Source organism: Ornithorhynchus anatinus, chromosome 3 (genome assembly GCF_004115215.2).
Source record: "Ornithorhynchus anatinus isolate Pmale09 chromosome 3, mOrnAna1.pri.v4, whole genome shotgun sequence".
In the NCBI taxonomy this organism is placed as follows: Eukaryota; Metazoa; Chordata; class Mammalia; order Monotremata; family Ornithorhynchidae; genus Ornithorhynchus; species Ornithorhynchus anatinus.
Genome location: NC_041730.1, coordinates 91774925 through 91802335, shown reverse-complemented (window position 1 = coordinate 91802335; position 27411 = coordinate 91774925). Strand labels below are relative to the sequence as shown.

At 48.2% G+C, this 27411-nt stretch overlaps 1 protein-coding gene across 1 annotated transcript in view; it reads right to left on the bottom strand.

Annotated features, from left to right (window-relative positions):
• Positions 1 to 27411, bottom strand: part of C9 (complement C9) — a 62936-nt gene that overhangs the window by 18283 nt on the left and 17242 nt on the right. The window contains exons 3-8 of the mRNA XM_029059065.2: positions 26546 to 26690; positions 24249 to 24396; positions 14710 to 14848; positions 9945 to 10199; positions 5978 to 6218; positions 861 to 989 (exon numbers count right to left, since the gene is read on the bottom strand). Of these exons, the coding sequence (XP_028914898.1) occupies positions 861 to 989; positions 5978 to 6218; positions 9945 to 10199; positions 14710 to 14848; positions 24249 to 24396; positions 26546 to 26690 (1057 nt within the window). The remainder of the gene's footprint in view (positions 1 to 860; positions 990 to 5977; positions 6219 to 9944; positions 10200 to 14709; positions 14849 to 24248; positions 24397 to 26545; positions 26691 to 27411) is intronic.

Genomic DNA, 27411 nt, shown 5'->3' with positions numbered 1-27411 from the left:
GCGCTTAGAACAGTGCTCGGCACGTAGTAAGCGCTTAACAAATACCAACATTATCCTTCCTTGCCCTCATTCATTCATTCATTCATTCATTCAATCACATTTCTTGAGCACTTACTGTGTGCAAATCACTATACTAAGCACCTGTAACCATGGTCTCCTGGAGAAAAGGGCCCACTAAACAGCTTGGCCTAGTAATAATAATAATGTTGGTATTTGTTAAGCGCTTACTATGTGCCGAGCACTGTTCTAAGCGCTGGGGTAGACATAGGGGAATCAGGTTGTCCCACGTGGGGCTCACAGTCTTAATCCCCATTTGACAGATGAGGGAACTGAGGCGCAGAGAAGTGAAGTGACTCGGCCACAGTCACACAGCCGACAAGTGGCAGAGCTGGGATTCGAACTCATGAGCCCTGACTCCAAAGCCCGTGCTCTTGCCACTGAGAAAGAGCACAGGCCTGGGAGTCGGAAGGATCAAGATTCTAATCCTGGCTCCACCACTTGTCTGCTGCATGACCTTGGGCAGGTCACTTCACTTCTCTGTGCCTCAGTTATCTCAACCGGTAATGGGGATTGAGACTGTAAGCCCTAGGGAGGACAGGACGGTGTCCGACCCGTTTACCTCGTGTCTATTCCAGCACTTAGGACGGTGCTTGACACATAGTAACTGCTTCACAAACACCATCTTGAAGTAGAGACCTAGGCGAGTCACTTCCCTTTTGGGAATCCCCATTTTCCTCCCTTGCTGCCCCATGGACACATTAGGAAGGATGGCAGATTGGGCCAAGTTTATCAAGCATTCTTAGACCTCCCCCAGAAGGAGGCCTCACTTTACATCAAATAAAGAGCAAATGTTCACTTACCTAACTGTTTCACAGTTATCTGGGAACATCGAGAACTTGTAAATTCTGGTTTCACTTCACTGTCTGACACTTTTAAGGTTATACCAAAATTAAACCCGAGGCATCGCTGCACATCGTTGACTTCAAAACCTGAAATAGAATGAATCGGATCCACTCTGAGTTCAGAGAAATCTTATTACAAGGATTAAAAAGAATGAAGCGGGGCTCAGTGGAAAGATGAGTGGGCTTGGGAGTCGGAGGTCATGGGTTCGAATCCCGGCTCTGCCACTTGTCAGCTGTGCGACTGTGGGCAAGTCACTTCACTGCCCTGTGCCTCAGTTACCTCATCTGTAAAATGGGGATTAACTGGGAGCCTCACGTGGGACAACCTGATTACCCTGTATCTACCCCAGCGCTTAGAACGGTGCTCTGCACATAGTAAGCGCTTAACAAATACCAACATTATTATTATTATTATTATTATTACGAAGAGTTAGATTTTTTGAAAACTGTCCAACTGTCCACTATCTATCTAAAGAGCAGCTGTTTCCACTGTCTGTTGCCAACTGTAGCCATTCAGGCCCAAAGTTTGACCAACTTTGGTTTGCGTTGGTGAGATTTCTTTAGAAGATTCCCAGTGAATGCTTAGCAAATTTTCTTTCTCTCCTCTCACTTTATTCCAAAGAGGGGTATCTCAGACACAACCATCATAGGATAAAAATAATAATAACAATGATAATTATGGCATTTGTTAAGAACTTACTATGTGCCAGGCCCTGTACTAAGCACTAGGGTGAATACAAGCAAATCCAGTTGGACCCAGTCACCGTCCCACATGGAACTCATAGTGTCAATCCCCATTTTCACAGATGAGATCACTGAGTCTCAGAGAAGTGAAGTGACTTGTTCAAGGTCACACAGCTGACAATTGGTGGAGCCAGGATTAGAACCCATGTCTGGTTCAATCAATCAATCAGTGGTATTTAATAAGCACTTAGTACAGAGTACTGTACAAAGCACTCGGGAGAGTAAAGTGCAGTTGATAGACACGATCCTCCCGTCAAGGAGCTTGCAATCTAGTTTCTTGTCTGTCCGTCTCCCCCGATTAGACCGGAAGCCCTTCTGAGGGCAGGGACTGTCTCTATCTGTTACCGATTTGTACATTCCAAGCGCTTAGTACAGTGCTCTGCACCTAGTAAGCGCTCCATAAATACTATTGAATGAATGAATGTCCCTCTTTGACAGGTGACTGATTCACCTGGACGTGTCCCAAACTTGCAAAACGATGTCCCCTTATCCAACTTGACTTACAACTAACTTGCCTACAAATACCTGCAGACTGGGCCTGATAATTTGGGAGCTGCTAGGAAAGGAGGATCTAAGAGATCTCTGGTACAGGACCAGAGGGGGAAAATCAGTCAGTCATATTTATTGAGGGCCTACTGTGTGCAGACCACTGAACTACGCACCTGGTAGAGTACAATAGAACAATGTAACAGACACATTCCGTGCCCATAGTGAGCTTGCAGTCGAGAGGGAGAGACAGACATTACTATAAATAAATAGGTCAAGGATATGTACATAAGTGCTGTGGGGCTCGGAGGGGGGAATAATAATAATAATAATAATAATGTTGGTATCTGTTAAGCGCTTACTACGTGCAGGGCACTGTTCTGATCGCTGGGGTAGATGCAGGGTAATCAGGTTGTCCCACGTGAGGCTCCCAGTTAATCCCCATTTTACGGATGAGGTAACTGCGGCACAGAGAGGTGAAGTGACTTGCCCACAGTCACACGGCCGACAAGTGGCGGAGCCGGCATTCGAACTCATGACCTCTGACTCCCAAGCCCGGGCTCTTTCCACTGAGCCACGCTAAAGGGACCAAGTCAGGGGGGATGAAGACGGGAGTGGGAGCGGAGGAAAGGGAGGCTTAGTCGGGGGAGCGGGGGGGGAATCTCATGGAGATGTGCCGTTGATACGGTTTTGAAGTGGGGAGAGTAATTGTCTGTCAAATATGAGGAGAGAGGGAGTTCCAGGCCAGGGGCGGGAGGTGGCCGAGAGGTCGGCTGTGAGAGGGAGGAGATGGGGGCACGGTGAGAAGGTGAGCAATAGAGGAGTAAAGTGTGTGGGCTGGGTTGTGGTAGGAGGGTAGCGAGGTGAGGTAGAAGGCGGCAAGATGACTGAGGGCTTTAAAGCCGACGGTGAGGAGTTTCTGTTTGAAAGGGTAAGGGAGAGAGGTGGGAGAAAGAGGGGGAAAGGATGGGGAGGACTCAGAATAGATGGCGGAACAGCCCACCCCCGGCCCCTCAAGCGGCGAGGGGGCCAGGCAGCACCCACCCACCTCTTTTCCCGCTCTCACCCAGGACGCTCCCGCACCCGTCGTGGGTCCAAATCTTATTAGGGCCACGGTTATTTTCCCTCTGGACCGTAAGCTCGTTGGGTGCGGGGAATGAGTCTGCCAACTCTGTTGCATTGTCTCTCTTAAGTGTTTAGCATGTGCTCTGCCTATAGAAAGCATTGCATAAATACCACTGATTGATTAATGGTTCAAAGCGACCCATAACTCTGGTGCTGCCGGTTTCTGTGGGTTGAACTGGGTCAGGGGTGGGGGTCGGGGAGGGTGACTTCTCTATTAGAAACCTGCAGGACACCCTTCGACCAACCCACCGAGGAGCCCTTGTCAAAGATAGCATGGGAATTAATCACCACGACGGCCTGGGCTCGGGGCCTGGTGACCACTCCATGCTAGAGGAAAAAGTGGTTTATAATGAACCACGTCGGGGACCTGATAGGAATAATAACCGTGGTTAAGCGCTTACTACGTGCCAGTCACTGCGCTACGTGCAGTGGTAGATACAAGATACTTGAGTTGGATGCAGTCCTTTTTCCACATGGGGCTCACAGTCTTAATCTAGAGAAGCAGCGTGGCTCAGTGGAAAGAGCCCGGGCTTGAGAGTCAGAGGTCATGAGTTCGAATGCCGGCTCTGCCACTTGTCAGCTGTGTGACTGTGGGCAAGTCATAACTTCTCCGTGCCTCGGTTACCTCATCTGGAAAATGGGGATTAACCGTGAGCCTCACGTGGGACGACCTGATTGCCCTGTATCTACCCCGGCGCTTAGAACAGTGCTCTGCACATAGTAAGCGCTTAACAAATACCAACATTATTATTATTAAACCCCATTTTACAGATGAGGAAACTGAGGCACAGAAAACTGAATTGACTCATCCAAGGTCACTCAGCAGATGACAAGCGGCAAAGCCGGGATTAGAACCTAGGTCGCCTGACTCTCAGGCCCACGCGGCTTCTCGACGTCTGATGTGATATACCACCTTGAAAACCTCCCACTCATGAAAAGTTCAATTCTGTTTGTCGATACTCGGGGTGCAGAGCAGCGTACTGAGTGTCTAATGGATGCAAATCACTGTATTCTGAGTACCAACTGAGGGTATGGAATTGTTATAGATACGTGAGAAAATATACGAGAAGACTGTTGGCTCCTTCACAACTGAAGACTTAGAGAACACTATTTTCCACAGATTCTATGAAAAGAATTTAGGAAGGATTATATTTTCCTGCTGCTTGGGATATAGCCTGTCTGTTTGAGGTCTACCTACATTGTAGTTTCTGGGCTCTTTCCTTCACCTGCTTCTTTCACCTTTCCAATCGCCAGACCCCGAAAGTGTCATCTTGAATGGAAGGCTGTAATCGGAGTGGAATGATTTTGAGAATTCTCTACAAGTCTAGCTGAGAGGTTCATGAGCGGACACCCTGATTTCAGGATTACACCTGTTCCGTCCTCCCTGGATAAGAGAAGCAGCGTGGTTCAGTGGAAAGAGCCCGGGCTTGGGAGTCAGAGGTCGTGAGCTCGAATCCCAGCTCTGCCACTTGTCAGCTGTGTGACTGTGGGCAAGTCACTTCACTTCTCTGGGCCTCAGTTACCTCATCATCTGTAAAATGGGGATTAAGACTGTGAGCCTCACGTGGGACAACCTGATCACCCTGTATCTACCCCAGAGCTTCGAACAGTGCTCTGCACCTACTAAGCGCTTAACAAATACCAACATTATTATTATAAGAGCAAGGGGAACTCTAGGACGGAAAGAAGGACCTTGTTTCAGAAGGCCAAGCTATTTCAGAGAGTTTTCCCTGCTTGAATGCCTACTTTGGTCTTTGTCAAATGGGTGGGTGAGAATATCAGTGGTCACTGGGGCTGGGGTCATGGGGGGACAGCCTGGGGAATAGGTATAGAGAAGCAGGATGGGTTAGAGGAAAGGGCACAGGACTGGGTGTCACGGGACCTGTGTTCTAATCCTGGCTCTAATACTCATCTGCTGTGTTATCTTGGGCAAATCACTTAACTTCTCTGTGCTTCCGTTTTCTCATGTGTAAATGGGTATTAAAGCCTTTTTGCCCTCCCCTTTAGTCTCTGAGAGCCCCACGTGGCAGAGGGACTGGGTCTGATCTGACTGAATTGTATCTACCTACCGCTTTGCTTGGCACATAAGAAAAATAATAATAATGTTGGTATTTTAAGCGCTTACTATGTGCAGAACACCGTTCTAAGCGCTGGGGGTAGACACAGGGGAATCAGGTCGTCCCACGTGGGGCTCACAGTCTTAACCCCCATTTTACAGATGAGGTAACTGAGGCCCAGAGAAGTGAAGTGACTTGCCCACAGTCACACAGCTGACAAGTGGCAGAGCCGGGATTCGAACCCATGATCTCTGACTCCAAAGCCCGGGTTCTTTCCACTGAGCCACGTTGTTTCTCTAAGTGCTTAACAGCCTAGTGGATAAAACACAAACCTGGAAGCCAAGGGACCTGGCTTCCAATCCAGGCTCCACCACTTGCCTGCAGTGTGACCTTGGGAAAATCACTTTACTTCTCTGGGCCTCAGTTTCCTCAGCTGTAAAATGAGGATCCAACGTGTGTTCTCCCTCCTACTTCGACTGCGAACCCCATGTGGGACAGGAACTGTATTCAGCCTGATTAACATGTATAAACCCCAACACTTAGAACAGTGCTTGGCACATAGTAATTGTGATATTTTTAAAGGGATTTGTTAAGTGCTTACTATTACTTTGGAAACACAAAGACAGATTGACACTGCTAGACTATCTCCATTAGTTCACCTACCTTGTTTTTTCATTGCAATGTCATCCAAGACGTATATTAATTCATATGCTCCTCCCAAGTTGCCAGAGCTCGAGAAGTGAGTGCCGTATGTCTCCAGAAATGCAAAATATTCCCCCATCTCATAGTCGAGGGGTAAAGCTTTTAAGTCGTCTAGGAAGGTGGTTGTGAGCATGACATCCCGACTTCGCATCAGGAATCTTCCCAGTTGTACTTCTCCTTTCACATGCAGAAAGGACTTTTTCTGCAGAGGAAGGAAGGAGAAACAGGAATTTAGAAATGCTTGCAGAAAAATCATGATACCTTGCATTTGTATAACACTTGCAATTTTTTTCAACTATTTTACATGATTCCTGTTGGGCAGGGATCATTATTTCAATTTTAAAGAGGAGACTGAGGCCCAGAGAGGTCATGTGACTATCCAGAGATCTTCTTTCAAGCCAGAGACAGAGCTGGAATCAGTAGTCTCTGGATTCCGAGGTCCGTGAGCTTTCCTCTTGACCACCCTGCTTCCTTCTTTCATTCTTTCAGTCATATTTATTGAGCACTTACTGTGTGCCAGAGCACCGTACTGAGCGCTTAGAAGAGTACAGTGCAATAATCAAATGACACATTCCCTGCTCACAATGAGCTCCAGAGCCAAAATCCACACCCCTATGCGTAGAAACTTTGATGGCCTTAATAACAACTATTACTGTGGCACTTGTTAAGCGATAACTACGTGCTAAGCACCGTTCCAACCTCTACTTCCAGTGTGAGTCACACGAAAAATAACTGGTTTGGATGACTTGATGCATTACCCAGTTGCCTGACGGTCTAATCAATCAGTGGTATTTACTGAGCGCTTACTGTGTTCGGAGCACCATATAAACTGCTTGGGAGAGTACGACAAAATAGAGTCGGTTGACAAAATCCCTTACAGTCTAAATGTTTTGAGACTGAGAAGGGATCCTTAGTGATTCCTTCAATCCCCTCTCCCACACTAACCATGCCTACAGAGCTTTCCTTCTCAGAACTAGTACAGTGCTCAGCCCAGTAAGCACTCAGTAAATACCACTGATTGATTGATTAATTTATATTAACTTGGGTCTACCTCAGAGCTTAGACCAGAGCTTATTGAAGGCACATCTCCTCCAAGAAGCCTTCCCTGACTAAACCCTCCTCGCCTCTTCTTCCATTCCCTACTGCATCACCCTGACTTGGTCCTGTCATTCATCCCCCTCCCAACCTCATAGTACACATGTATAGATATGGAATGTATTTATTCATTTATTTATATCAACGTGCATCTCCCCCTCTAGACCGTGAGCTCGTCGTGGACAGGGAATGTGTCTCTTTGTTTTTCTGTTATACTCTCCAGAGCACCAGTGCTTTGCACAGAGTATGTGCTCAATAAATGCAATTGAATAAATAAATGAATAGTGCTTGACACATAGGAAGCACTTACCAAATGCCATATAAAAAGAGAAAAAAATAATGGATGGCTTCACTTTCTGATGTGCATGTCAGCTTGAACATATGAAAATGGGATTTGGGGTAAGGTCCTTCCTTAAGATATTGTTGCCTTTCACTCATTCATTCATTCAACTGTAATCACGGAACGCTTACTGTGTGCAAAGCACTGTACTACGCGGTTAGAGAAGAGGCATGTTGTCGTGGATCAAGTACAAGCCTGGGAGTCAAGATCACGGGTTCTAATTCCAGCTCTGCCCCTTGTCTGCTGTGTGACCTTGGGCAAGTCAATTCATTTCTCTGTGCCTCAGTTACCTCATCTGTAAAACGGGGAATGAGACTCTGAGCCTCACGTGGGGCAGGGACTGTATACAACCGGAGTTGCTTGTACACCCCCCCCAGCGCTTAGTACAGTGCCTAGCACATAGTAAGTGATTAACAAGTACCAAAATTATTTATTTAATTATTATGTTTGCCGGGGGGCGGGGGGGACTGTACAACATATCAGTAAACAGACACTGCTCAGAGGCTTCCATTGCGCGGCTCACGTTCGCACTTCCTTTGACAGATCAAATGGCTTCTTAATAATGTTGGTTTTTGTTAAGCACTTACTACGTGCAGAGCACTGTTCTAAGCTCTGGGGTAGACACAGGGGAATCAGGTTGTTCCACGTGGGGCTCACAGTCTTAATCCCCATTTTACAGATGAGGTAACTGAGGCACAGAGAAGTTAAGTGACTTGCCCACAGTCACACAGCTGATTAGTGGCAGAGCTGGGACTCGAACCCATGACCTCTGACTCCAAAGCCCTTGCTCTTTCCACTGAGCCACGCTGCTTCTTGAGACCTGAGTCTCAAAATTTGTCCAAAATTGCCCACTGTCAAGAACTGAGCTTGCATTATGCTAACTCCAGTTAAAATCTACAAGTGGACCCCATATTCATTCTTTCAATCGTATTTATTGAGTGCTTACTGTGTGCAAAGCTCTGTACTTTCATTCATTCATTCAATCCTCTTTATTGAGCACTTACCGTGTGCAGACCACTGCACTAAGAGCTTGGAAAGCACAATTTAGCAATAAAGAGAGACAACCCCTGCCCACACCGGGTTTACAATCTAGAAAGGGGGAGACAGACATCAAAACAAGTAAACGGGCATTAATATAAATAAATAGAATTAGAGACTGTACTAAGCACCTGGGAGAGTAAATACAACAAGCAGACACGTTCCCTGCCCACAGTGAGCTCACAGTCGAGAGAGACAGACATATGTTCGCCAATGGCGAAGCCAGGGAATGAACTGGTCTTCTGACACTAGCTATGTAATACTGGGAGAGGGTAATATTTTCTACCTCATTCTTCTCAGACTACCTGTCTCCTCTTTATTCTACGGTAAGCTCCTCAAGCGTGGGGGCCAGGTCTTCAGCAGCGTGGCCTAGTGGATAGACCAGGAGCCTCGGAGTCAGAAGGACCTGGGTTCTAATCCTGCCTCTGCCACTTGGCAGCCGTGTGACCTTGGGCAGAGTCACTTAACTCCTCTGTGCCTTAGTTTCCTCATCTGTAAAATGGGGATTAAGGCTGTGAACCCTGTGCGGAAGAGGGACTGCGTCCAACCTTGTCTTGGATCTACCTCAGCCCTTACAACAGTGCCTGGCACATAGTGAGCACTTAACAAATGCCATTATTGCTTTATATTATTATTATTATTATTATTCCTAATATTACCGCTATTGTAAAAGCACTCACTACAGTGCTCCGCATACAGTAAGCACTCAATAAATACAATTGATTGATGGTTTACTCCTAAGCACCCAATTAAGCGTTCTACATAAGAATTGCATTTTGCACCCAGTAGGAAACCAATAAATACTCTAGGTGATCATGATGAAGTGGGAGGTGTTGGAACTAGGTTTCAACTTCTATACTTTTATATCACCCGCTCAGGGTCGCACCTGGAAATTTTCCGGTGCTCTACCAGTCTCGACTATAGGAGGGAGAGTCAAGCAGAGGCCTAGCCATTCCATTCCTAGCTTGGCCGGTGGCTAGTGAGTGGGAGGCCATCTGCTACGTCAAAATTCGCCCACGCTGGGCAGCAGCGGCAGGGGAGAGAGTTGGCAGAGACTCAATTTTACTGCGCGGAAGGAGGCAGTGGCAAACCGCTTCCGTATTTTTACCAAGAGAACGCTATGGCTGCACTACCAGAACGATGGCAGATGGAGGTGGGGCATTATGGGAGAGATGCGCCCAAGGCGTCGCTATGGGTCGGAGATGACTCGATGGCAAAAGACAAGGCACTCTTTTATATATGTGTATACACAAGTAAAATGGATTATATTCAATTCTTTAAGCTATTTTATCCTGACATTCATATTACTATTAGTTATATCTTTGTTCGTCCTCCTGGACCCATCATGCCTAAACTCCACGAGGGCAGAGGTCAAATTTCTTGCTTCTGTTGAATCCACCCAAGCAACTAGTATAGGGTACCGCATTTTCTAGGTTGCTCAAGTATGCATCTTACCGTGTCTTTGGAATAGCTGTTGATCTTGTTGATGCTTTTAGCCTTAGAAAACCTAAAGACCATGTTAGACTGCAATTCTGAAGGTGGAGTGGTCTTGTTTTCCTCTTCACAGAGAGCACAGCTGAGGATTTCAGTCTGCGTGACTTTTAAAGATAATCCCAATTCAAGTCCGTATTTCATTTCTTCGAAGACCTCTTTTGTTATGGACGAATGCGTCGTAAAGACTTCTGTTCTTAATTTTTTCTCTGCTTTAGTCTAAAAAAGACAGTCAAATATCACTGGTAGACGTTAGAATAGGGAAAAAAACCCCTCCAGAATCGTTCTTTATTCATCTGAATGCCTGCGATGGCACCAGGAAAGACTGTGAAACATTGGGGTGAGTTTTAACGGAGGATAATCCTAACAATAATAATATGCCAAGCACTGTAGTAGAGACAAGCAAATCGTGTTGGTCACAGTCCCTGTCTCACATGAGACTCACGGTTTCCAGCCCCGTTTTACAGATGAGGTAGCTGAGGCACAGAGAAGTGAAGTGACTTGCCCGAGGTCACACAGCAGGCACAAGGAAGAGTTGGGATTAGAAGCTATGATCTTCTGACTCCCAGGCCTGTGCCCTATCCATTGCGACGGACTGCTTCTCATGTTGGATGCTTCTCAGACTGGCTGGCAGAATGGGCTTCCTGGTACAATTCAGGGATCAATTTATTTGAGTCTTGGGGACAGAGCTCAGCACACAAAAAAATGATTCTTAATCAATGTTTGCTGAGGCTAATGATGCTGCTGATTTAGGTCAGCCCTCCAAGAAAGCAGGAGGATGAAGCAAGTGGCTTCTTCTACTCCCTTCCAGCCCCTGGTTTTAATCCTTTCTTTTCACACTGGACATAGCATCTCTAATTTGAGCCCCGACTTTTTAAACAGATTTTGTAAAGAACATAATGCAGTGGAGCAGTTGCGGGAACCCAGTACAAATAACCATTAGTGCAGCTCTTCATTTGGAGATGAACGAACTAATCCAGTTAGTTCCAAGAAAGGGCCCCCAGGATAACCAATTTCTCCTTTTTAGGAAAAAGGGAGGAAATCAACAGGTCTGATTTATTCCACGTAATTCCTGGCAATGTGTAATTCAACTCAGGAGCCAAGATTTGCAAACCTTGGAAACATTCAGTGACCAAACATGATCTCTTTACTCTAGCAAAGTGTATTCATTCATTCACTGTTTCAATTGTATTTAATGAGTACTTACTGTGTGAAGAGCACTGTACTAAGCTCTTGGGAAAGTACAATACAACAATAGTCGATTAGACTGTAAACCCATCAGTGGGCAGGGATTGTCTCTATCTGTTGCCGAATTGTACATTCCAAGCACTTAGTACAGTGCTCTGCACATAGTAAGCGCTCAATAAATCCTACTGAAAGAATAAACAGTGACATTCCCTGCCCACATCGAGCTTACAATATAGGAGAGGGGAGAAAGACATCAATACAAATAAATAAAACGACAGATATGTACATAAGCTCTGTGAGGCTGGGTTAGGGGGAAGAATAAAGGGAGCAAGTCAAGGTGACAGAGAAGGGAGTCGGAGATGAGGAAGAGTGGGGCTCAGTCTGGGAAGGCCTCTTGGAAGAAATGTACCTTCAGTAAGTCTTTGAAGGGAGGAAGAGTAATTGCCTATCAGTTTTGAGGAAGGAGGCCATTCCAGGCCAGAGGCAGGATGTGGGTGAGGGGTCGGTAGTGAGATAGGAGATATAGAGGCACAGTGAGAAGGGTAACACTAGAGGAGTGAAGTGTGTGGGCTGGGTTGTAGCAAGAAAAAAGTGAGTTGAGGTAGAAGGGGGCAAGGTGATGGAGTGCCTTAAAGCCAGTGGTGAGGAGTTTTTGTTTGATACGGAGGTGGATGGGCAACCAATGGAGTTTTTTGAGTGGGGTGACATGTCCTGAACATTTCTGTAGAAAAATGATCCAGGCAGCAGAATGAAGTATGAAATCACCTCCTCCAAGAGGCGTTCCCAGACTGAGCTCCTCTTCCCCCTCTACTCCCTCTGCCATCCCCCCTTTACCTCTCCGCAGCTAAAGCCTCATTTTCCCCTTTTCCCTCTGCTCCTCCACCTCTCCCTTCCCATCCCCACAGCACTGTACCCGTCCGCTCAACTGTATATATTTTCGTTACCCTATTTATTTTGTTAATGAATTGTACATCGCCTTGATTCTATTTAGTTGCCATTGTTTTTATGAGATGTTCTTCCCCTTGACGCTGTTTAGTGCTGTTTTGTTCTTGTCTGTCCGTCTCCCCCGATTAGACTGTAAGCCCGTCAAACGGCAGGGACTGTCTCTATCTGTTGCCGACTTGTTCATCCCAAGCGCTTAGTACAGTGCTCTGCACATAGTAAGCGCTCAATAAATACTATTGAATGAATGAATGAATGACTGGACTGGGGAGAGACAGGAGGCTGGGAAGTGAGCAAGGAGGTTGATGAAGTAATCCAGGCAAGATAGGATGAGTGATCGTATTAACATGGTAGCACTTTGGATGGAGAGGAAAGGGCAGTGTTGTGAAGGTGGGACCAATGGGATTTGGTGACAGATTGAATATGTGGGTTGAATGACAGAGAGGAGTCAAGGATCACGCCAAGGTTCCGGGTTTGTGAGACAGGAAGAATTGCGGTGTCATCTACAGTGAGGGGAAAGTCAGGGGGAAGATAGGGTTTGGGTGGGAAGATAAGGAACTCTGTTTGGACATGTTGAGCTTGAGGCGATGGGAGGATCCCCAAGTAGAGATGTCTTGAAGGCAGGAGGAGATGCAAGGCTGGAGAGAGGGAAAGCGATCAAGGCTGGAGATGTAGATTGGGGTATCATATGCATACAGGTGGTTGTTGAAGCCAGGGGAGCGAATGAGTTCTCCACGGGAGTGGGTGTAGATGGAGACTAGAAGGGGACCTACAACTGAACCTTGAGTGAGTCCCATAGTTAGAAGGTGGGAGGCAGAGGAGGAGCCTGCAAAGAAGACTGAGAATGAACAGCTAGAGATATAAGAGGAGAGCCAGGAGAGGACAGAGTCAGTGAAGCCAAGGTTGGATAACGTTTCCAGGAGAAGGCGGTGGTCCACTGTGTCGAAGACAGGTGAGACGTCAAGGAGGATTAGGATGGAGTAGAGGCCTTTGGATTCATCAAGAAGGAGATCATTGGTGACCTTTGGGGTCAAGGGAGGGTTTTTTTTTAGGATAGGGAAGACACGGGCATGTTTGAAAGCAGCGGAGAAGAAGCCATTGGAGAGCAAATAGTGGAAGATGGCTTCTAGAAAGGGAAGAAGGGAGAGGGTGAGAGTTTCTAGAAGGTGTGAAGGAATGGAGTCTGAAGTGCATGTGGAGGGGATGGATATTGAGATGAGGAAACTGAGGCACAGAGAAGTTGAGTGACTTGCCCAAGGTAACATAACAGGGAGCAGGTGAAGTTAGGATTAGACCCCAGGTCCTCTGACTCCCAGGCCAGGGCTCTTTCCACTATGGCAGGTCACTTCTCTCTTGTAGGCCGGGTTTCCGGTGAAGCCAAGCCCCTTCCTCCCCCCACCCCTCCCCACCTCTAGAACAGACAGAATCTGAGCTGGGCCTTAAGTAACTGAGGCGCGTTGGAGACTTTGGTAGCTCTGGGTCTGGGAATGGGGAGGAGGTGCGGGTTGGGATTCCTTTGGATGCTTAAGAAGTAATCTGTGTTTGTCCTCTCCCTAAAACCACCAGCTCTTTGTGGCCAGGGGCCATATTCAATCTGTGTATGCTTTGGTATCTTCCCGAGTGCCTAGTACAAAGCTATTCACAAAGGTAGTGGGCCTCAAACATTAGTAATGTTAAAAAGAATAATAATCGATAAAGGGAGAGCTAAAAGGAGGTTGGCGTAGGGCAAGCATGGCTGTCCTGCTTCACTGCTTGCAGATATGCATTGGCAGTTGATGGTGATGATGGCATTTGTTAAGCGCTTACTATGTGCCAAGCACCGTTCTAAACACTGGGGTAGATACCACCTAATCAGGTTGGACACAATCCCTGCCCCTTGTGAAGCTCCCAGTCTTAATCCCCATTTTACAGATGAGGTAACTGAGGCCCAGAGAAGGGGAGCGACTTGCCCAAGGTCACACAGCAGACAAGTTGTGGAGTCAGAATTAGAACCCGAACAATTCTTTCTCCCTGTCCATGGAACAACTGTTGGGGAGCACTTTCAGGCACTCTGACCCAAAATGTGTCAATTACATGTAGATGAGAAACCTTGTCAAGCAAGTGTTCGTTACATAACAGATTAATCATCAAGGCACTAACTTCATCCATCACTCTAATTAGCCTGTTCTAGGAATTATTCTAATTATTCTATTTAGCCCACAGATTACCATCTGACCCCCTCAATCGTGTAGATTTTGAAGCCACAGAATGATTATTGCTTAGATTATGACTGCATAAGTCTTCTGGAGGTTTATTTTAGTTCCATCATTTTTGAATGCCTACGTCTTGTCTTACGCTGTTGAGTCGTTTCCGACCATTAGCGGCTAGCTCGTCTAATTCATTTTTTTCTGACTGATCTACAAACCTTTCTCGATGCACTTACTTCCCCCACGATTCTCGATACACTCATTTCTCCCTTTGGTTTCCTAATCGTGACGGAGAGGCCGGAGGGACAAGGTCCGTGTCTAATTCCCACCTGCATACTCTCTCTCAGTTCTTAGTACAGCACTCTGTGCACAGTAAGTGATTAATAAATACTATTAATACTACCAGTACTCACCTCATAATTGAGAACAGCCACGTTCCAGGGCTTACGGTAAAAGGTCCTGGTGTTACCATCTCGGACACGATCACAGAGTCCGTGGAAATACTCGTTGTCAAAAGGATTGCCCAGAGTGTCCATCCCCAAGATGTTGAGTCTAAGACGGAAAGGAAACATCAAACTAGAGAGATTAACGGTGATCGGTGGCAATTGCCGAGAGGAATGAGAAAAGAAATGAGCCAGCAGAGACACGAAGAGTCGAGAAATAGCGTGGTCTAGTGGAAAGAGCCTGGGTTGAGCAGTCAGAAGACCTGAGTTCTAATTCCTGCTTCTGCCAGTTGCTTGCTGGGTGACCTTGGGCGAAATCTTTCTCCATTCCCACCAAGCAAAGGTCTTGGGGTTTGGGGTCTCTGCCAATAGCTGCCGATTAAATCACTCACCATTCGTGACATGGAGTCATATGACCTTTTGCCTTGAAACACTCTTGACCTCATCGGAAACTCCACTGATGCTTGGGATTGAAGTTTAAGGTTAGAAAGTTGAATTCCAACCATGCTCACTGCCTGACTCTCTCCCGCAATAAGAGCCCTCCACACTTCACCCCCTCCACCTCTCCACTCCTGATTCTGGCCAGAAGGGTCAGTGTGGAACGAAGACCCAGCCTTCCTTGCAGACAAGAAGCTCACCGACGTCACTTTTCAAACCTCTCGATTTGGTTTCTCCTCCATAGAGACAGCCAGTCTACCAAGGAACGTGGGGAGGCTTTGTGACAGGAAGGCCCTCTCTCAGATCATTCATTCATTCCATATTTATTGAGCGCTTACTATGTGCAGAGCACTGTACTAAGCACTTGGGATATACAATTTGGCAACAGATAGAGACAATCCCGCCCAGCAACGTGCTCACAGTCTAAATGGGGGAGACAGACAACAAAACAAGTAGTCAGGCGTCAATACCATCAAGATAAATAGAATCATCGATATATACACATCATTAACAAAATAGAGTGATAAATAATATATACAAATATGCACAAGTGCTGTGGGGAGGGGAAAGGGGAAGAGCAGAGGGCGGGAGAAAGGGGAATGGGAAGGGGAGGAGGAGCAGAAGAAAAGGGACGCCTCATCCTGGGAAGGCCTCCTGGAGGAGGTGAGCTCTCAGTAGGGCTTTGAAGAGGGGAAGAGAGTCCGTTTGGCGGATGTGAGGAGGGAGGGCATTCCGGGTCAGCGGTAGGACGCGGGCCAGGGGTCGACGGTGGGACAGGCGAGAACGAGGGACAGTGAGGAGGTTAGTGGCAGAGGAGCGAAGTGTGCAGATTGGGCTGTAGAAGGAGAGAGGGGAGGTGAGGTAGGAGGGGGCAAGGTGATGGACAGCTGTGAAGCCAACAGTGAGGAGTTTTTGTTTCATGTGTAGGTTGATAGGCAACCACTGGAGGATTTGGAGAAGAAGAGTGACATGCCCAGAGGGTTTCTGTATAAAGAAGATCTAGGCAGCGGAATGAAGAATACACTGGAGCGGGGAGAGACAGGAGGACGGGAGATCAGAAAGGAGACTGACACAATAATCCAGTCGGGATCTTATGAGAGCTTGTACCAGCAAGGTAGCAGTTTGGATGAAGAGGAAAGGGTGGATCTTGGTGATGTTGTGAAGGTGAGATTGGCAGGTTTTTGTGACGGATTGGATGTGGGGGGTGAATGAGAGTTGTCATAGTAATAATAATAATTGTGGTATTTGTTCAGCTCTTTTCATTCATTCATTCAATAGTATTTATTGAACGCTTACTATGTTGAGCATAAGCTCTTGGAATGTACAAATCGGTAACAGATAGAGACAGTCCCTGCCCTATGACGGGCTTACAGTCTAACTGGGGGAGACAGACAGACAAGAACAATGGCAATAACCAAGCACTGTTCTAAGCTCTGGGGTAAATACAAGGTAGTCAGGTTGTCCCACGGGGGGCTCGCCAGTCCTAATCCCCATTTTACAGATGAGGTGACTGAGGCACAGAGAAATTAAGTGACTTGCGTAAGGTCACACAGCAGACGAGTGGCAAAGCGGGGATTAGAACCCATGGCCTCTGCCTCCCAGGTCTGTGCTTTTTCCACTAGGCCACAATGACATTGAAGTGTGCACGCTTTGGGTTGTAATGGGAGAGTTGGCCTGGGTGGGTTTTTTTGGCAGGAGGAAGCTGGTTTATGCTTTGCTCAGGTTGTGATTGGGATGGGGCTGCTCTACAGATCCTTTGGCCTGGCCGTGATGGGGGACAACCTTCCCCGCTACGTCTACAAAAAGCCCTCAGTAAATACCATAGCCTAATTGACCGATATGCTTTCGGCTGTGGTGGGAGAGAGCTGGTCTGCATTAAAGACTTCAGATTCCCAGGCAACACCTGTGGACCACGTGGGCAGTGGAGGAAGAGCCGGAGGAAGGAATGCTGAGCTGGCATCCTTGGGGAGAAATTCCTCACACATTCCTCCCCGTTGAAGTGTGATTCCCCAGTTGGGACAGGGTCTTCGTCTGGCCAACTTCCACTGTATCTATTCCAGGGCTCAGTCCAGTGCTTGACATATATAAAGTGCTGAACAAATACCACATTTCGAATTACTGTGAACTCCTCAAGTGCAGAGATTCATTCGATTCAGTCGTATTTACTAAGCAATTACTGTGTGCAGAGCGCTGTACTACGCGCTTAGGAGAGTAAAAGAGAACACTAAAGGGACACATTCCCTGCCCACGATAAGCTTATAGTCTAGGGGTTGGGGGAGACCGACATTAATATAAATAAATAAATTACAGATATGTACAAAAGTGCTGAAGGGCTGAGAGGAGGGACGAACAAAGGGAGCAAGTCAGGGTGACACAGAAGGGAGTGGGTGAAAGGAAAGGAGGGTTTAGTCAGGGAAGGCCTCACGGAGGAGATGTGCCTTCAAAAAGATTCTGAAGCAGGGGTGAGTAATTGTCAGTCAGATTTGAGGAGGGAGGGCGTTTCAGGCCAGAGACAGGATGTGAGCAAGGGGTCGGCGGCGAGAGAGTTGAGATCGAGGCACAGTTGAGAAGGTTAGTATTGGACGAGCAAAGTGTGCCGGCTGGGTTGTAACGGGGTGGAGTCTTCTGCTTGTATTGCATGCAAGTGTCTAGTTCGGTGCTTCACACACAATAGAAGGCAAGCAAGGTGCGCTGCCTATGGTAGGCATCCAGTACATTGCGCTCCGCCCAGTAGGTACTCAATAAATTCTGTTGGAGATGATGACGACAGTGGTTATGACGATGATGAGGATGTAGACAGCCATACGTGGACCAACATCAATTTGTTCTCCTCCATAAACTGACGAAGCAGCGAGGGGCCGGTGGAAAGGAGTCATTGGATCTGGGCTCCAATCCCAGCACGTCCACTTGCCTGCAATCACTTGGGCGAGTCACTTAGGTGCTCTATGCCTCAGTTTCCCCATCCATCACATGGGGACTCAATAGTTGTTCTCCTTCCTACTTAGCCTGGGAGCGCCCTGTGAAGCAGAGACGGCATCCGATCTGATTAAAGCAGTGTGGCCTAATGGGAAAAGCCCGGGCCTGCGAGTCTAAAGGACATGGGTTCTAAACCCTGCTCTGCCCCTTGTCTGCTCTGTGGCCTAAGGCAAGTCGCTTTGTTTATCTGTGCCTCAGTTCCATCATCTGTAAAATGGGGATTAAGAGTGGGAGCCCTGTGGGGAACAGTGATTGGGTCCAAACGGATTAATTTGTATCTACCCCAGAGCTTAGATCAGTGCTTGCCACATAATGAGCATGTAACACTTTTTGCCACAGTTATTATTATTATTATCTTGTATCGACCCCAGGACTTAGTCGTGACTTGCCCAAAGTCACATGGCAGACGTGTGGCAGAGCCAGGGCTAAAACTCACATCCTCTGACTCTCAATCCCGTGATCTTTCCGCTAGGCCACGCTGACGTAATTATCACTACAAAAGAGGCAGAATTGGGCACATAATTACTATTGTTTTCATTCTTGTAGTTTATAACCACCCGGAGAGCAGGGGGAGACCCTGTAAATGAAGAATAATTCTTGGTGCTCTTGTAATACTGTAAACATAACCATAAAATTATTTCTTGCACTGTGAAATAGCTCTGCTTTGGCTCATGCCTTTTCTTGTAAAAGCGGTTCTCAAATACCATACTGTTCCAAATATAAATAGCTCTTGGGTATAAGCCAGCTCTCAAGTCTTGCATCTCCTTCGCTACAGGAAGAGCTGAACTTCAGTTCTGGGTTGAAAGCTAAGAAATGAATTTGGAAATTTGGACTTTCATTCACACTCCTGGTATTCCTGATTTATGTTGCGGTCTTTTCAGGTCATCACTGACTGGAGAAATGCTGGGGCCAAGTGGAAAAAGCACGATCACTTGGGTTCTCTACTCGGCTCTACCGCTTGCCTGTTGTGTGGCCTTAGGGAAGTCACTTAACTATTATGTGCCTCAGTTTCCTCTTCTGTAAAATGGAAATTTAGTATCTGTTCTCCCTCCTACTTAGATTGCGAGCCCCATGTGGAATAGTGTGAATGACCTGATTAACTTGTATCTACCTTAGTGTTAGATCAGGTTTGGGCCCATAGTCAGCTTTTAACAAGTACCGTTATTATTATCACCATAATAGTATTACTGTCAAATATACAGCATACAAATATACTGTCAAATGTCAAATATCAGAAAAGCAGAGTGGCTCAGTGGAAAGAGCCCGGGCTTGGGAGTCAGAGGTCATGGGTTCGAATCCCGGATCTGCCACTGGTCAGCTGTGTGACTGTGGGCAAGTCACTTCACTTCTCTGTGGCTCAGTTACCTCATCTGTAAAATGGGGATTGAGACCGTGAGCCCCGCGTGGGACAACCCGATGACCCTGTATCTACCCCAGCGTTTAGAACAGTGCTCTGCACATAGTAAGCGCTTAACAAATACCAACATTATTATTATTACCTCTCCAGCCCTGATCTTTCTCCTTCTTGGCAATCTTACATTTCCTCCTGCCTTCAGGACGTTTCTACTTGGGGATCCCACCAACAATTCAAACCAATCAAGTCCTAAACAGAACTCCTCATCTTCCCACCCAAACCCTGTCCTCCCCATCTTTCCCAGCTCTGTAGACAACACCAGCTTTCCCTATCTCACAATCCCACAACTTTGGCATTATCCTCGACTCTTCTCATTCAACCCACATATTTGATCTCTCACCAAACCCTGTCAGTTCTATCTTCACGACGTCTATAAAATCTGTCCTTTCCTCTTCGTACAAGGTACTACTACACTGATCCAAACACTCACATGCCTCCTAGAGTACTGTATCAGACTCCTTGCTGACCTTCCTGCTTCCTGTGTCTCCCCCTTCCAGTCCTTACTTCGCAGTGTTGCCCGGACCAATTTTCCAGAAAACATTCAGTCCACATCCCACCACTCCAAAAGAATCTCCAGTGGTTACCCATCTACCTGAGAAGCAGCATGGCTCAGTGGAAAGAGCACGGGCTTTGGAGTCAGAGGTCCTGGGTTCGAATCCCGGCTCTGCCACTTGTCAGCTGTGTGACTGTGGGCAAGTCACTTAACTTCTCTGTGCCTCAGTTACCTCATCTGTAAAATGGGGATTAAGACTGTGAGCCCCACGTGGGACAACCTGATTCCCCTGTGTCTACCCCAGCGCTTAGAACAGTGCTCTGCACATAGTAAGCGCTTAACAAATACCAACATTATTATTATCTACCTCCACATCATGCAGAGACTCCTTGCCTTTGGCTTTAAAGCATTCAATCCGCTAGCCCTCTCTTATCTTACCTCGCTGGTTTCCTACCACAACTCAGATTACACACTTTGCTCCTCTAACACCCACTTTCTCACTGTACTTATATCTCATCTAACTCACTTCTGCCTCTTTGTCTACATCTGTCTCCGGCCTAGAACCTCCTTATCCTTCCATATATGGCAGACCATCACTGTCTTTACCTTCTGAGCCTTGTTAAAATTACTTCTTCTCTAAAAGGCCTTCCCAATTAAGTCCTTTTTCACCCTATTCCCTCTCCCTTCTGCATCACGTATGCACTTGGATCTGTATCTTTTAAGCACTTGGCATTCACCCACTGAGCCCCACAATATCTATAATTTATTTTATATTAATGTCTATCTCCCCCTCTAGACTGTAAACTCACTGTGGGTAGGGAATGTGTCTACAACTCTGTTGTATTCTCCCAAGGGCTTAGAACAGTGCTCTGGTGACAGTAAGCACTGGGGAGCAGCATGGAGTAGTGGATAGGGCATGGGCCTGGGAGGCAGAAGGTCACAGGTGCTAATGCTTAGAACTCCTTAACTCCCATTCTCTCCTAGACCCCCTCCAATCTGGCTTCCGTCCCCTCCACTCTACCGAGACTGCTCTCTCTAAGGTCACCCGTGACCTCCTTCTTGCCAAATCCAATGGCTCCTACTCCATTCTGATCCTCCTCGACCTCTCTGCTGCCTTTGACACCATCGACCGTCCCCTCCTCCTCCATACCTTATCTCACCTCGGCTTCACGGACTCCGTCCTCTCCCGGTTCTCCTCTCACCTCTCTGGCCGGTCATTTTCGGTCTCCTTCGCCGGAGCCTCCTCCCCCTCCCATCCTTTAACTGTTGGAGTTCCTCAGGGGTCAGTTCTCGGCCCTCTTCTGTTCTCCATTTACACCCACTCCCTCGGTGAACTCATCCGCTCTCACGGCTTCGACTACCATCTCTACGCAGATGACACGCGATCTACATCTCCGCCCCCGTCCTCTCCCCCTCCCTTCGGGCTCGCATCTCCTCCCGCCTCCGGGACGTCTCCACCTGGATGTCGGCCCGCTGCCTAAAACTCAACGTGAGCGAGACCGAGCTCCTCATCTTCCCTCCCGAACCCGGTCCTCTCCCAGACTTCTCTATCACCGTGGATGGCGCGACCGTCCTTCCCGTCTCTCGGGCCCGCGATCTCGGTGTCATCCTTGACTCGTCTCTCTCGTTCACCCCACGCGTCCTATCCGTTACCGAGACCTGCCGGTTTCACCTCTACGATATCGCCAAGATCTGCCCTTTCCTCTCCACCCAGACGGCTACCTTACTGTTACGGGCTCTCGTTATATCCCGGCTAGACTACCGTGTCGGCCTCCTCTCTGACCTCCCTTCCTCCTCTCTCGCCCCGCTCCGGTCTATTCTTCACTCCGCTGCCCGGCTCATCTTCCCGCAGAAGCGATCTGGGCGTGTCACTCCCCTTCTTAAACAACTCCAGTGGTTACCTATCGACCACCGCTCCAAACAAAAACTCCTCACTCTAGGCTTCGAGGCTCTCCGTCACCTTGCCCCTTCCTACCTCTCCTCCCTTCTCTCTTTCTACCGCCCACCCCGCACGCTCCGCTCCTCCGCCGCCCACCTCCTCGCCGTCCCTCGGTCTCGCCCATCCCGCCGTCGACCCCCGGGCCGCGTCCTCCCGCGGTCCCGGAACGCCCTCCCTCCTCACCTCCGCCAAACTGATTCTCTTTCCCTCTTCAAAACCCTACTTAAAACTCACCTCCTCCAAGAGGCCTTCCCAGACTGAGCTCCTCTTCTCCCTCTACTCCCTCTGCCACCCCCCCTTTACCTCTCTGCAGCTAAACCCTCTTTTTCCCCTTTTCCCTCTGCTCCTCCCCCTCTCCCTTCCCATCCCCACAGCACTGTACTCGTCCGCTCGACTGTATATATTTTCGTTACCCTATTTATTTTGTTAATGAATTGTACATCGCCTCGATTCTATTTAGTTGCCATTGTTTTTACGAGATGTTCTTCCCCTCGACTCTGTTTATTGCCATCGTTCTCGTCTGTCCGTCTCCCCCATTTAGACTGTAAACCCGTCAAACGGCAGGGACCGTCTCTATCTGTTGCCGACTTGTTCATCCCAAGCGCTTAGTACAGTGCTCTGCACATAGTAAGCGCTCAATAAATACTATTGAATGAATAATCCCGACTCTGTCACTTGTGTGGCCTTGGGAAAGTCACATCACTTCTCTGTACCTCAGTTCCCTCATCTGTAAAATAGGGATTAAGACTGTAAGCCCCATATGGGACAGGGACTGTATCCAATTCAATTTGCTTGTATCCACCGCAGTGCTTAGTACAGTGGCTGGCACTCAGTAAGCCTTAACAAATATCTTAATTATTTTTATTATTATTAAATACCGCTGATTGATCACCATTCATTGTCCTTTATTGCATTGGACACCAGGGCTTAATCAGTCAATGGTATTTATGGGTGTGAACTGTGTGTGTAGATCACGCTAGTAAAATAATAGCAGCTGGCTCAGTGGAAAGAGCACGGGCTTTGGAGTCAGAGGTCATGGGTTTGAATCCCGGCTCGGCCACTTGTCAACTGTGTGACTTTGGGCAAGTCACCTAACTTCTCGGTGCCTCGGTTACCTCATCTGTAAAATGGGGATGAAGACTGTGAGCCCTACGTGGGACAACCTGATTCCCCTGTGTCTACCGTAGCACTTAGAACAGTGCTCGGCACATAGTAAGCGCTTAACAATACCAACATTAATTAATAATGGTGGTATTTGTTAAGCGCTTACTATGTGCAAAGCAATATTCTAAGCTCTGGGGAGATACAAGCTGATCAGGATGTCCCACATGGGGCTCACCGTTTTAATCCCCATTTTACAGATGAGATAACTGAGGCAAAAAGCATATACACCCAGTTCCCCTATAGCATGAATGTGGTGTTCTTGGGGAGCCTCATGTTAAAGACCTCTCATCCTGTAATGCTGATCTGTTCTGATCTGGCGAGCATGTCCTCAAGCATTTTCTTCAATAACGCCACCCGTTGAACTCAGGAGTTGAACGCTTACGCTTACGCTGACCTGAGAACGTTCTTTCATTTCTTAATTTTGTTGTCCCCCAAGCACGTGGTGAAAACCCACGTTATGGCCGAACCGAGTCTATTGCCAAGTGCTTGGGAAACTCAGAATTCAAATAATTACAATAAGCCTGATTCTCCTGGCCTTGTCTCGTCTTATGCCTTCCAGTCTTCTCCGACCCATAGCAGTTCCATGGACACATCTCTCCCAGAACTCCCCACTTCCATCAGCAATCGTTCTAGTAGTGTACCCCGAGAGTGTCTTACTTCTAAGAAGCAGCATAGTTCAGTGGAAACAGCAAGGGTTTGGGAGTCAGAGGTGGTGGGTTCTAATCCCAGTTCCTCCACTTGTCAGCTGTGTGACTTTGGGCAAGTCACTTAACTTCTCTGTGCCTCAGTCACCTCATCTGTAAAATGGGGATGAAGACTTTGAGCCCCGCGAGGGACAACCTGATTACCTTGAATCTACCCCAGCGCTTAGAGCAGTGCTTGGCACACAGTAAGCACTTAACAAATACCACTGTCATCATTATTATCATACGTGAGGCACTGTCAGAGGACCACTGGCGTGTTAGACCTCTAAATGATGGTGCACAGTGCTCAGTGCATTGTAAGCACTTAACAAATACACTATTATTATTATTATTCTTATTACGAGCTTCATTTGACCCCTGCCTCAGTCAGACTGTACAGACCCGAATCCAGCTGTCCTTCCAAGCTCTGATTCGTCCAAGATCTTGTCACGGCAGGGTGAGCGGGGATCGTCTTCGCAGTCGTTTTCATCAGAGAAATCGCCACAGTCATTGTCGTTGTTGCACACAAGCTTCCTCTTTATGCACCTCCCTAAATCAATGGCAGCAAGGACAGCGTGAGATCTAGCATGGCGTAGCGGATGGAGCACGGGGCCTGGGAGTTGGAAGATCGTGGGTTCCGACCTCGGCTCCGCCATTCGCTGCCGTGTGGGCTGTGTGCGGAGAAAGAGTGCATTCACCGTGTCGTCGTTGATGTCGGGTGCTCCCGCTGCTCTATCTTGCTTTTATTATTTTTATGGCATTTGTTCGGCGCTCAGTTTGTGCCGGTGCTGGGGTCGATGCAAGATAATCAAGTTGGACACGGATCGTGTCCCACATGATGATGGTATTTGGTAAGCGCTTACTATGGATCAAGCACCGCTCTAAGTGCCGGGGTAGATACAAGCTAATAATAATAATTATGATATTTGTTAAGCGCTTACTATTTGCTAGGCACTATACTAAGCGCTGGGATAGATACAGGCACCCAGTCCCTGTCCCGCATGGGGTTCACAGTCTTAATCCGCATTTGACAGAGGAGGTAACTGCGGCACGGAGAAGTTAAGTGACTTGTCCAAGGTCACACGGCGGATGAGTGGCAGAGGCGAGATTAGAAGGCAGGTTCTCCGATTCCCAGGCCCATGCCCAGTCAACTAGGCCAAACTGCTTCCCTGTCCCGGCCACAGCCGTCGCTGATGTCCGATACTTTGGCTAACTGGAAGTTCTGGGCTCTGCTGAGGCCCAGACGGGGCGGGGGTCAACACAGGGCTGATAAATTTCAGTCTGTGTCCCTCTCTCTCTCTCTCTCCACCCTCCATCCATCTCCTTCTCCTCTCCAATTCTGCCCCGTTCCTCCTAATGATAGTAACTGTGGTATTTGTTAAGCGTTTACCGGGCATCAAACACTTGTTCCTAGTGCTGTGGTGAATACTAGCAAATCGGGTTGGACACGGTCCCTGTCCCACGTAGGGCTCCCGGTCTTAATCCCCATTGTACAGATGAAGTAATTGAGACCCAGAGAAGTGAAGTGACTTGCCCAAGAGCAGACAAGTGGCGGAGCTGGGATTAGAACCCATGACCTTCTGACTCGCAGGCCCGTGCTCTATCCACTCTGCCATGGTGTTTCCCTCTTAACCCCCTCCCCACCGCTTCTCCTCACTTTTCTGCCTCTTCAGCCCGTGCTCCGCCTGGAGACCCAGCCCTTGACCACCCACCTCAAGAATCTGGTCTCTCTATTCCCTGGGGCCTACAGCTGGAAGAGTCCAAATCGAAGGGCCGAACTTGGTCTTTGGAATTCCCTGGTCTTCCTGAACTGGCCGGGAAATTATCCTGAAGGAAACCTCATCTCCATGGACCCAGGGCCCGGTTCGGAAAACGGTGGTCCTGGATTAGAGAGGTGGCTCACCCAAGCTGGGGGATGGGAGCTCGTGTCAGAATACTCCCGCCACTACTACCTGGCTTCAAGGCTGTCCATCACCTTGCCCCTTCCTACCTCACCTCCCTTCTCTCTTTCTACCGCCCACCCCGTACGCTCCTCTCCTCCGCCGCTCACCTCCTCACCGTCCCCCGTTCTCGCCCATCCCGCCGTCGAACCCCGGTTCACGTCCTCCCGCTGTCCCGGAACGTCCTCCCTCCTCACCTCCGCCCAACTGACTCTCTTCCCCACTTCAAAGCCCTACTGAGAGCTCACCTCCTCCAAGAGGCCTTCCCAGACTGAGCTTCCCCTTTTCCCTCTGCTCCCTCTCTGCTGCCCCTCCGCCCTCTGCTCCTTCCCCCTTCCCCCCTTCACCTCGCCTCAGCTAAGCCCCCTTTCCCTCTGCTCCTCCCCCCCTCCCTTCCCCTCCCCTCAGCACTGTGCTCATTTGTATATATTTTATTACCCTACTTATTTTGTTAATGAGGTGTCCATCCCCTCGATTCTATTAATCGTGATTACGTCGTCTTGTTTTTGTCCATCTGCTTCCCCCGATTGGACTGTGAGCCCGTCATCGAGCAGGAATTGTCTCTATCTGTTGCCGGATTGTACATTCCAAGCGCTTAGTACAGTGCTCTGCACACAGTAAGCCTTCAATAAATACTACTGAATCAGAATGAATTAGAATTACCACTAATAATAATAATGATTCCCGTCAGGGACGTCACCGCTCCTGAGGGGAGTTTCCTGAGGTGGTGTTAGCGGGACCTGAAAACCACAGCCGTACCCGAGTCGCATTTAAAGTCACCGCCGCAGTCTTCTCCGTCCCCGTCACAGAGGTCGCGGGTCTCGCAGCTGCGCCGGTCTCCCAGAGGCTCGAAGCAATGCTTTCCGCCAAACTGGCCAAACCTCTCGATCCTTCTAGATCGATACTGCGGAGAGACAGGGGACGGGTCACAGGGTCCGGCCTGCCGAAACCGAGGGAAACCGCTCTGGGGGGGGGTGCTGGAAGGGAGGTGAGGTCTGTAGCGTGGAAGCGGTTCTATTTCCAAAAGGATACGGCTCTCGACTGTAAACTGGTTCGTTCAACGGTATTTATTGAGCGCTTACTATGCGCGGAGCACTGTACTAAGCGCTCGGAATGTACATGAGCGCTTGGGACGTAGGGAATGGGTCTACCAACTTTGGTATATTGTAGTCCCCCAAGTGCTGAGTACGGTGCTCGGGACAGAGTAAACGCTCAATAAATACAATTGATGGGGTGATTAGAGCCCTTTCTGGATCACAGACTGCTTCCGTTCTTTGGTTCTAGAAGCGGCGTGGCTCAGTGGAAAGAGCCCGGGCTTGGGAGTCAGAGGTCATGGGTTCGAATCCCGGCTCTGCCACTTGGCTGTGTGACCTGTGACAAGCCACTTAACCTCTCTGTGCCTCAGTTACCTAATCTGTAAAATGGGGATTAAGACTGTGAACCTCATGTGAGACAACCTGATTACCCTGTATCTACCCCGGCGCTTAGAACGGTGCTCTGCACATAGTAAGCGCTTAACAAATACCACCATTGTTATTATTCTCTATAAAAGGTCTGAGTCACCCCCAACTGGTAGCTGGACAGATCTCCCTCTCTTTCCACCGACGGACCCAGTAGTGAAACAC